At 45.8% G+C, this 11919-nt stretch overlaps 1 protein-coding gene across 1 annotated transcript in view; it reads right to left on the bottom strand.

Moving 5' to 3' along the window:
* Positions 1–275: 275 nt before the first annotated feature.
* LOC106816874 (dedicator of cytokinesis protein 4-like) overlaps positions 276–11919 on the bottom strand; it is a 33104-nt gene continuing 21460 nt past the window's right edge. The window contains exons 11-13 of the mRNA XM_014821516.1: positions 2040–2140; positions 1298–1505; positions 276–365 (exon numbers count right to left, since the gene is read on the bottom strand). Of these exons, the coding sequence (XP_014677002.1) occupies positions 276–365; positions 1298–1505; positions 2040–2140 (399 nt within the window). The remainder of the gene's footprint in view (positions 366–1297; positions 1506–2039; positions 2141–11919) is intronic.

Below are 11919 nucleotides of genomic sequence, written 5' to 3'. Positions count from 1 at the left end.
CACACACACACACACCCCCCACCCCCACCACACACACGACCCCCACCCACCACACACACACAGGTGTGACGCAACGTAGGCAAACACCACACCTATAGCAAACCCACCACCCCCACCCTCACCAAAACCCCACCCCCACCCCCACCCCACCACCACCCCCACCCCGTTATCTCGTCAGTAAAGCCGCCGCGACTATTAAGCGAGTTAGTAGCAGTAGCGCCACCTGCGTGCCGACGACGATGCAGAGAGAGCGCCCCCTGGCGGCGCTCGCACACTTACATTGTTTTGAAGAGCTCCCTGTACTCGTCGTCGCCCTTGTTCTCGCTGACTAGAATGTCGAGTTTGTCGATCAACTCGGACTCCACCTGCAAGACATAAACATAAACATAAACAATAACAATAACATAACAAACTAGAGCACTCGGAGAGCACAGACCTCCGCCAAGGCAGCAGAATTATCTCAATGTGAAATTTTTTATTAATTAATTAATTAATTAAGTGGCAAAATTAATTAAATAATTAATTGGATCCGGATTAGTGCGAGCGTGCAGGTGGGGGAGGACTGTGGTTGCCCCTTAGCCTGTGGTTGCGTGTTTGTAAGTCTACAGCCAGCGCACCTAGCGGAAGTGAACTGAAATGTGCATGTTAACAAACCCACAAACCCACAAACACACAAACCAACACTCAAACACACGCCGGTGAAAACATAACCCCCGCCAAGCCCCTGGCAGAGGTAATAACAATAACGTAACAAACAACGCACAGGCATGAGTCGCTGTGGCTGCGCACACACATAGGCTCTGGGTACTACTAATAATTCAAATTTTCGATTTTTATTAAATAGCGATTAATTAATTTTATATTTCTTTAATTTTTTTCTAATTTCTACAAATAAAACCATGAGGTGATAATAGGTGTGAGAGGTAGCGAAGAGGGGATGGGAGCAGAGAAACACGCGCTCAGGAAGAAGAGCAGAGAAACACGCGCATGCGAGGAAAGAGGAACTAGAGGAGGGGAGAAACGCGCACGCATCAGTACCTCCTTGAAGAGCAGAGTAAGAAGAGCAGAGAAACACGCGCATGCGAGGAGAGAGGAAGGGAAGAAGGGGAGAAACGCGCGCTGAGGAAGAAGAGCAGAGTAACGCGCGCATGCGAGGAAAGAGGAAGTAGAGGAGGAGGGGAGAAACGCGCACGCATCAGTACCTCCTTGAAGAGCAGAGGAAGAAGAGCAGAGAAACGCACGCATGCGAGGAGAGAGGAACTAGAGGAGGAGGGGATATACGCGCACGCATCGATACCTCCTTGAAGTTCCCGCGCGCTCTCTGTTCGCAGTCCATCATGTCGAAGAAGATGGGCAGGATGGCCTTGCGAAGCTCCGTCTCCGGAACCAAGGTGACCTCCAGGAATGGTCCGACCATGCCCGGGATGAAGCGGATCTTGTGTTCGCTGAGGTTCGACCACATGTTCCATATCTGGAAGCCCATCAGCACTCGCATGTCGTTGTACCTGCGCAGGTAAAGGTAAAAGTAAAAGTAAAAAGTAAAAGTAAAAGGTAAAGGTAAAGGTACCTGTGCTGTGTAAAGGGGAGTGTACAGGTGTTCAGGTGAGTGTATAGGTAAATGTATAGATAGGTGTACATTGGAATGTACCGGTGTTCAGGTAGAACATACGAGAAGTTTAGGTGATCGAATCATTGAAAAATCCACTACAGGTAATCACCATGTAGACAAGATAGCAGAGCAGGAATCTCACAGTACTGCTGCCAGGGTCTATGTATCCCTGGGTACTGGCGGAACGTACCCTGGTACTATCTAATATGCCGGACCGTATCACGCCTACTCCACTAACGAGTCTAGGGAGTCGCCTACGCCTACTCCCTAACCCTAACCATATCAGATAGTTACCAGGGTACGTTCCGATATATCGAACCGTACCCAGTGTACCCTCCGATAGTACCCTGGGGGACATAGACCCTATGAGCCACTCTAGACATTATATTATTATATCATCTATCGTTATGTGAACCGAGTGTGTTATTACCTCTCGGTCACTTTGTCTCGTTTTTGTTGTGAGAAAGCCTCCATCTGCAAGCAGGGCTGAGTGAGGAATGCCACAGTAGCACTGAAGAACACCGACCATAGCTGTGGAGCAACATACAATATCATGTTATATCACGCTGTAACATGGTGAGCGCAGCTGTGGTGTGACATACAATATCATGTTATATCACGCTGTAACATAGTGAGCGCAGCTGTGGTGTGACATACAATATCATGTTATATCACGCTGTAACATAGTGAGCGCAGCTGTGGAGCGACATACAATATCATGTTATATCATGCTGGAAGAGATACTTTGAGAGACGCGTGAGCAGTTGAGATATCTGTCCACGTAAGATACTGTATACGCTGTATATTTCGCGGTGGTTTAATTTTCGCGAATTTCGCGAACGCGTCCCCGACCGCGAAAATAACCACATGCGAATAACACCGAATAATTCATAATTCACCGAACGCGAAATTAACCACTCGCGAAATTGCCCGTCAAGTCTGAATTCCCGAAAATATCTGTACACGAAAAATATGGCGTATACAGTAACCACGTCTACTTGGACAGTGTCGCGAGGTCAGTCTTTAACTCTCAGGCCGTCGAAACCTAAACCAGTTTACATGGACTTTGCACAATTCGTAGCTAAGCAGTGTTTTTAGAACGCACCATCTCAATGCCGATTCGTTAAAAGCCAACTGTCAATCATGCCAAGCAGATAAATGATCAATTTCAATCAAAATCATCAGATTCAATTTCGGTAACCACGGATATTACATTTCGAAGAATCCTTTTCGAATTAGGAGCCCATATATTTGCAATGGTTGTAAGTTTTTTTTTATCCATGTACACAGATTTCAAATAGGTTTAAATCAGCACTGATAAGCATGGTAGAGAGCTTAGCAGTCGTAGCAGCTGCATGGCAAGATAGAGAGTTTACGGCTGTGAGAGTGGGCGAGTGAAGGAGGGAGAGTGAGAGTGTGCAGAGACGCGGCAGCAACGCATGCGTCACCACGACAACGTGTGACAAAGTGTGACAACGTGTGACAACGTGTGACAACGTGTGACAACGTGTGACAACGTGTGACAACGTGTGACAACGTGTGACAACGTGTGACAACGTGCGACAACGTGTGACAATTTGTATGTGTGACACTAGTGACATCGAGTGGCGAGACACGCACGCACACGGGCACGCGCGCACACACGCACGCGCTATAACACGACATGATGCAGCATCACATAGCATGATACAGGATGATATAACACGCTCACCAGCAGGTTGACCGTGCAGCTCATGCGCTTGTTCCGGTTCTCCTCGCCCTCCATCACGTTGCATCATGATATAACACGACATAACACGACATAGCATGACACGACATGATACAGCATCACATAGCATGATACAGGATGATATAACACGCTCACCAGCAGGTTGACCGTGCAGCTCATGCGCTTGTTGCGGTTCTCCTCGCCCTCCATCACGTTACGATAGTCCAGCAGACGCTCGAGCAAACTCGTCACGGAATTGATGAACTGCGTCCCGTTCTCCTGCCACGCCGGCCGCTCCGACGACACCTTCTCCATCAACCTGCAACACGCACGCACGTCGTCGCTGATAGATGGCGCCACGCATGCCGCACGGGGGGGCGGGAGACGATGGCGTCGCGGGAGAGCGATTTTTCGTTTTTTTCGGTGGTTTTTTGGGGTTCGTGGCGGTTTTTCTCAGGTTTTCTCAAGTATCGCAGGTTTGAAACAAGTGGTGGTGCGATCGCCACTTGTTTTAAACTAGCGGCAGGGATGTAGCACAGGTATGAGTAACACTCGGGGGTGTGTTAAGAGTGTTAAGAGCCACATATCGCGCGATTTCTAGAGCAGTAGACTTTTCTCGAAAAAGATGGCGTTCGAGAAAAAGAAGAAGATTCAAAAAAAGGAATTTTTTAACGAACAAACGAGTCAGATCTAAACAAGAACACGCCATGATAAGAACAACAGACATAAACATGTTTCACGTGTAAAATTCACTGAGAAATACACACGTAGTAAAGAACACAACGATTGACGACACGTAGTAAAACACGAATATAAAATGCGAACGTAAAAATAAAACGACAATCGAATAAAACGACGTAAAATTATAAATATCGGAGAACGATACGAGAAAATACATTGAAATCAAAATTCAAATCAAATCAAATCAAATCAAACAATCTTTTTCTTATAACAAAGGAAGTTACGTAGGAAGAAGTAGATAAAACGCAGATAAAGTTTAAAACATGTGTATCGTTACTGGTGGTGGCGCGACGCCACACACGGCAGAGCCGCTTCGATCGAACATCGATCACAGATGTGCCAAACATGGCCGCCGCTTCACATATCCCAGAGATGCAGAGTTCTCGCGACAAGCGAACGGCCGTGAACAGCACATCACAAGCAAAACGACAAAAAAACTAAATAAACAAAAGGCGTGCAACGAACCAAAGCTTGCCATCTAGCTACGATGCATAACTATAGGCTGCTGGCAACTACTGCTGCCTGTTGCAGTGGGTAGAACACAGAGGGCGCTGCGTGGAGCCACTATCAACACGTGAAAAACCAACGTGACAGAGAACAGAGAGTAGGCACGCGCAGTGGCGCCGCCTGGTGGCTCGTTCTGCAGGCAATCATTCGTCAAGAGAGATGCAAAAACACAAGGACAGCACAGGAGGTGTCTCTGTCGCCACACACAAACCCATACAGTCATGAAGTAAGCAAAGTAGCTGACAAGAGAGAGACAGAGAGAGAGAGAGAGAGAGACCGAGATATAGAGAGCGAGAGAGAGAGAGAGAGATAGAGAGAGAGAGAGAGACCGAGATATGAGACGTGAGGAGCGAAGAGAGAGAGAGAGACGCAGAAGAGAGAACGAAATAGCAGACAGATAGACGCAATGAGAAAGAGACACTAGCAAACAGATGCATTGTCTTTCAAGCTTTCCCCTCTCATATTATTATAGATATATTTGAACATATATTGATTATTGATTCATGATATATTGACATAGGGCTGGTGGGGATGTCTTGAAGCGTGAGTTGTAGTCTGAGTTGGCACTTGGTACCCTTGAGGGTGGTATCTTCGCTACCTTGTCAGCGTATGTTCGGTGGATGGATTGTGGCGTATACATGTAAACCTGAATGTGGATTTGGTGTGTGTACATGTAGTTGCAAGACGTGGATTGTGTGTGTTACATGTACCTTGCATGTGGATTGTGGGTGTACATGCTACTTGAATGTTGGCATTTGTTGTTACATGTAGTTTGAATGTCCGGATTGTGTGCTGCTACATGTAGTTTGAATGTGGATGTCGTGTGCTACATGTAGTTTGAAATTGTTGATTGTGTGTGTACCATGTACCTTGCATGTGGATTGTGCGGTGTACATAGTAGCTTGAATGTGGCATTTGTGCGGTGTACATGTAGTTTGCAAGGTGGCATTGGTTCGTGTACATGTTACCTGTTGAAATGTGGTTGTGTGTGTACATGTATGTTTGAATGTGGATTCGGTGTGTGTTACATGTAGTTTGAATGTGGATTGTGTGTGTTACATGTTAGCTTTGAATGTTGGCATTGTGGTCGTGCTACATTGCTAGTTTGAATGTGGATTCGTGGGTGTACATGTATGTACCTCAGAATAGTGGATTTGTGATGTGTACATTACTTTTGAATGCTTGCATTGTGTGTGTACATGACCTTGAATGTGGATTGTGGGTGTACATGTAGTTTTGAATGTGGATTGTGTGTGTACATGTACCTTGAATGTGCGATGGGTGTTACATGTAGTTTGAATGACTGGTATTGTGCTGTGTACGATGTACCTTGTAATGTTGGATTCGTGGGCGTGATAAATGTATTGAATGTGATTTGTGGGTGTACATGTAGTTTGAATGTGGATTGTGTGTGTACATGTAGTTTGAATGTGGATTGTGGGTGTACATGTAGTTTGAATGTGGATTGTGTGCATGTGTGTACATGTTACCTTGAATGTGGATGTGTGTTTTACATGTTACCTTTGAATGTGGATTGTGGGTGTACATGTACCTTGAATGTGGATTGTGGGTGTACATGTAGTTTGAATGTGGATTGTGTGTGTACATGTACCTTGAATGTGGATTGTGGGTGTACATGTAGTTTGAATGTGATTGTGGGTGTACATGTAGTTTGAATGTGGATGTGTGTGTACATGTAGTTTGAATGTGGATTGGTGTGTACATGTAGTTTGAATGTGGATTGTGGGTGTACATGTAGTTTGAATGTGGATTGTGTGTGTACATGTACCTTGAATGTGGATTGTGGGTGTACATGTAGTTTGAATGTGGATTGTGTGTGTACATGTAGTTTGAATGTGGATTGTGTGTGTACATGTAGTTTGAATGTGGATTGTGGGTGTACATGTATGTACCTAGAATGTGGATTGTGTGTTACACTGTAGTTTTGAATGAAGGACTTGTGCTGTGTACATGTACCTAGGAATGTGGATTGTGTGTGTACATGTAGTTTGAATGTGGATTGTGGGTGTACATGTATGTACCTAGAATGTGGATTGTGTGTGTACATGTAGTTTGAATGTGGATTGTGGGTGTACATGTAGTTTGAATGTGGATTGTGGGTGTACATGTATGTACCTTGAATGTGGATTGTGGCTCGTGTACATGGTGACGTTTAAATGTGGATTGTGTGCTGTACATTGTATGTACCGTGAATGTGGTTGTGGGTGTACATGTAGTTTGAAAGGTGCGTATTGCTGTGTGTACATGTAGTTCTGAAGTGGCATTGTATGTGTACATTGTTAGCTTGAATGTGGATTGTGTGATGTACATTGTAGTTTGAATCGCGGCGATTGTGTGAATGTACATGATAGCTTTGAATGTAGATGTGTGTGTACATGTAGTTTGAATGTGGATTGTGGTGTACATGTAGTTTGAATGTGGATTGTGGGTGTCATGTAGTTTGAATGTGGATTGTGGGCTGTAACATGCTAGTTTGAAGGTGGATTTGTGGCGTGTACATGTACTGTACTAGCAATGTGCGATTTGTCGTGTGTACATGTACAATTGAATGTGATTGTGGGTGTACATGTAGTTTGAATGTGGATTGTGTGTGTACATGTACCTTGGAATCGTGGGATTCGTGGGCTGTACATGTTAGTCTGAATGTGGATGCTGTGCTGGACATTGCTAGACTTTGACTGTGGCATTGTGGGTGTACATTTAGTTTTTAATGGGATTGTGGCCGTGTGCATATATGTACCTCCTGGAATGTGGATTGTGGGTGCCTACATGGTAGTTTAAATGTGCGATTGTGTGTAGTTACATGTATGTACCTTCGAATGTGGATTGTGGTGTCACATGTAGGTTTGAATGTGGATTGTGTTGCTACATGTAGTTGAATTGATAGACTGTGTGATGTACATGATAGTTTGAATGTGGATTGTGGGTGTACAGTAGTTTGAATGTGGATTGATGGGTGTTACATGTTGTTTTGAATGCGGCATATGGGTGCTACATGTAGTTTGAGGCTGCGATTGTGCTGTGTACAGTAGTTGAATTTAGACTGTGTGTGTACACTGTAGTTTTGAAATGTGGATGTGGTGTAATGTAGTTGCAATGTGCTTATGCGGTGCTACATGTAGTTGAAGGTAGGATTGCTGGCGTAAAAAATGTATTTTGGAGATGGGTAGGAGATATAAAGGTATCTTGTATCACGTATAGCAGTAGTGGTGCCCACCTGCAGGAGGAAATGCGAAACTAAACCCCACGAATAATCGGGGATCGATAGGTCTTGTTTCATATCCGCTGCAGATATCGTTTCTGCTGCGGAATCGTGTACCAGGATAGCCTTCTATATACTTTTATTAAATTTTTCTATATACTTTCTTTGGTACTCTGTTACAGCCTTGCTCTAACATCAGGCCCACGCATGCCATGCATAAACACCAGCGGCGCACGTGACAGACAGACACAAAGAAAGAGAGAGAGAGAGAGAGAGAGCGAGAGAGAGAGAGAGAGAGAGAGAGAAAGAGAGAGAAAGCGAGCGCGAAAGACGAAAAAAGAGAAATTCACATTTATAATCACTTACACACTGCTTAATCATCCCTGAAAAATTCGAAAACAAAAACAACGGAACGTCTCATGAGTCGACAGACGATGGTGCACATCTAAATGAAAGACGAGAAAGAGAGAGCCAGAGAGAGAGAGAGAGAGAGAGAGAGAGAGAGATCGCACGACAATAGAACCTAAATAAATCCACTCATCAATTACTCAAATCTACAGATAGGGAGGAGCAAGAGAGCAGAGAGAGGAGAGAGGAGGAGAGAGAGAGAGAGAGAGAGAGAGATCGCGCGACAATAGAACCTAAATAAATCACTCATCAATACTGCATTGTCTACAGATAGAGAGAGCAAGAGAGAGAAAGAGAGAGAGAGAGAGAGGAGAAGAAAGAAAAGGAAAGAAAGAAAGGAGAGAGAGAGATGAGATGAGAGAGAAGAAGATGTGAGAGAGAGAGAGAGAGAGAGAGAGAGAGAGAGAGATAAATAAATCACTCATCAATACTCATCTTCAGATAGAGAAAGAGAAAGGAAAGAGAGAGAGAGATGAGAGACGAGAGAGTAGAGTAGAGAGAGAGAGAGAGACCAGACGCCGAGCGAGAGATAGAGAGCACGAGAGAGCCAGAGAGAGAGAGAAAGGAGAGAGAGAAAGAGGATGAGAGAGTAGAGAGAGAGAGAGAGAGAGAGACGCAGACAAAGAGAGAGAGAGAGAGAGAGCAGAGAAGAGAGAGAGATTCAAAAGAACAAACTAAATCTGAGGGAGCAGCAGCCAAAAGACTCTGTACCAGGCCAATTAATGGAACTTTCCCTGTGGGGCACGGAAGAGATACTTTGGAGAGCACGCGTGGCAGTTGAGATATCTCGTCCACGTAACAGATACTGTATACGCTGTATATTTCGCGGTGGTTAATTTTCGCGAATTTCGCGAATCGCGTCCCGACCGCGAAAAGTAACTACATGACGAATACACCGAATAATTCATAATTCACCGACGGCCGCGAACATTAACACTCGCGAAAATTGCCCGTTCAAGTCTGAATTGCGCGGAAAATAATTCTGTACTGCCGAAAATATGGCGTATACAGTAACCACGTGTCTACTTGGGACAGGTGTCGCGAAGGGTCAGTCTCTAACTCTCAGGCCGTCGATAAAGTAACACAGTTTACATGCGCACTTTGCATACTTCGCCCGCCTAAGCAGTGTTTTTTAGAACGCACCATCTTCAATTGCCGATTCCGTTAAAAGCCAACTGTCAATCATGCCAGGCCAGCGATAAATGATCAATTTCAATTCAATATCATCAGCATCAATTTTCTGGGAACATCTGATATTACATTTCGGAGAATCCTTTTCGCAATTAGGAGCCCATTATATTTGCCAATGGGTTGTAAGTTCTTTTTTATCCATAGTACACAGATTTCAAATACGGTTTAAATCAGCGCACTGCATAATCGCATGGTAGGAGTTTAGCAGTCTTAGCAGCTGCGCATGGCAGGATAAGAGAGTTTACGGCTTGGGAGAGTGTGCGAGTTGAAGGACGGGAGAGTGAGAGTTGCAGAGACGCCCGGCAAGCACGGCATGCGTCCACCGCGACAACGTGTGACAACGTGCTTGACAACGTGCCTGACAACGTGCTGACAAACGTGTGCACAACTTGTGACAAAACGACATAGTGAACAAACTAAATGTAAATGTGTGACAACTAGCTGAAACATCGAGATGTGCGAGACACGCACGCACACAAGACCGCACCGCGCGCACGCACGCACACAGCGGCACCAATGCACACGCACACGCACACGCGCACGCGCACGCACACGCACACGACACAACCACACACACACACGCACACACACAAGTACACCTCACACGCACACGCACACGCAACATACACACGCGCACACACACACGGACCCCACCCCACACACACACACAGAGTGCTGAACCGCAACAGTAGGCGCAAAACACCAACACCTATTAAGCAAACCCCGTCTCTCAGTTATCTCCGTCAGGTGAAAGCCGCACAGCGACTATTAAAAAGCGAGTTAGTTAGCAGTAGCGCCACCTGCGTTGCAGACGCACGATGCCAGCAGAAGAGCGCCCCTTGACAGGACCTACGCCACACTTAAACATTGTTTTGAAAAGAGCTCCCATGACTAACTCGTACGTCGCACACTTGTTCTCGCTAGAACAGAAATGTCGAGTTTGTCGCTCAACATCGGACTCACCTGCAAAGACATAAACCCTCCCAACATAAACAATAACAATAACATAACAAACTAGGAGCAACTCGGAGAGCACAGACCTCGGCCAAGCCGCACAGCAGCAATTAATCTCAATGTGAAATTTATTTATTGAAGTAATTTCATTAAATTAAGGCTGGGCCAAAATTAATTAAATAATTAATTGGATCCGGATTAGGTGCGAGCCGTGCCCAGGTGGGGGAGGACTGTGGTTGCCGCCCTTAAGCCTCGTGGGTTGCAGTGTTTGTTAAGTCTACAGCCAGCGCACCTAGCGGTAAGTGAACTGAAATGTGCATGTTACACAAACCCACAAAACCACAAACACACAAAAACAAACACCTCAAACACCCCGGTGAAAAACTAACCCGCCAAGCCCTGCAGAGAGGCTAATAAACCAATAAACGTAACAACAACCGCACAGGCATGAGTCGCTGTGCTGCGCACACCACATAGGCTCTGGCGCTACTACTAATAATTAAATTTTCCGATTTTTATTAATAGCCCGATTACATTAATTTTATATATTCTAATTTTTTTCTAATTTCTACAAATAAAACCATGCAGGTGATAATAGGTTGTGAGAGTAGCGAAGAGGAGGGATGGGAGCATGAGAAACACCGCGCTACAGGAAGAGAGCAGAGAAACCGCCGTCATGCGAGGAAAGAGGAAGCTAGAGAGGGGAAGAAACGCGCACGCATCAGTACCTCCTTAGAAGCAGCAGAGTAAGAAGCAGCAGAGAAACACGCGCTATGCGAGGACGAGAGGAAGGGACAGAAGGGTTGAGAACGCGCCGCTGAGCGAAGAGAGCAGCAGAGTAACGCTGCGCATTGCGGCACGGAAAGAGGAAGTAGAGGAGGAGGGGAGAACGCGCAACGCCATCAGTACCTACTTGAAGCAGCAGAGAAGAAGGAGCAAAAAGTGGGGAAACGCCCACGCATGCCGAGGGAGCAGAGCGAACTAGAGGGAGGAGGGGCATATACGCGCACGCATCGCATACCTTCCTTGAAGTTCACCGCGCGCTCGTCCTCTCTGCTTCGCAAGTCCATCATGTCGAAGAAGATGGGGCAAGGATGGCCCTTGCCGAAGCTCCGTCTCCGGCAACCAAGGTGACCTCCCAGCAATGGTCCGACCATGCCGGGTATGAAGGGATCTTGTGTTCGCCTGAGGTTCGACCACATGTTTCCAATATTCTGGAAGCCCATCAGCACTCGCCACTGTCGTATGTACACTGCGCAGCTAAGGTAAAAGCTTAAAAGTAAAAGGTAAAAGATAAAAGGCTAAAGGTAAAGGGTACCTGTGCTGTGTTAAAGGGTGTACAGCCGTGTTCAGCGCAAGTGTATAGGTTAAATGTATAGATTATGGGTGTACATTGGAAATGTACCGCGTGTGTTCAGGTTAGAACATACGAGCAAGTTTTAAGCGTTGATACGAATCATTGAAAAATCCACTACAGTTAATCACCATGTAGACAGATAGCAGAGCAGGAATCTCACAGCTACTGCTTGGCCAGGCCGTCTATGTCTCCCTGGTTACTGCCCGGAACGACCCTGCTAC

This window comes from Priapulus caudatus, unplaced genomic scaffold (genome assembly GCF_000485595.1).
Source record: "Priapulus caudatus unplaced genomic scaffold, Priapulus_caudatus-5.0.1 Scaffold1515, whole genome shotgun sequence".
NCBI lineage: Eukaryota > Metazoa > Priapulida > Priapulimorpha > Priapulimorphida > Priapulidae > Priapulus > Priapulus caudatus.
This window is presented reverse-complemented; position numbering and strand designations above follow the sequence as displayed.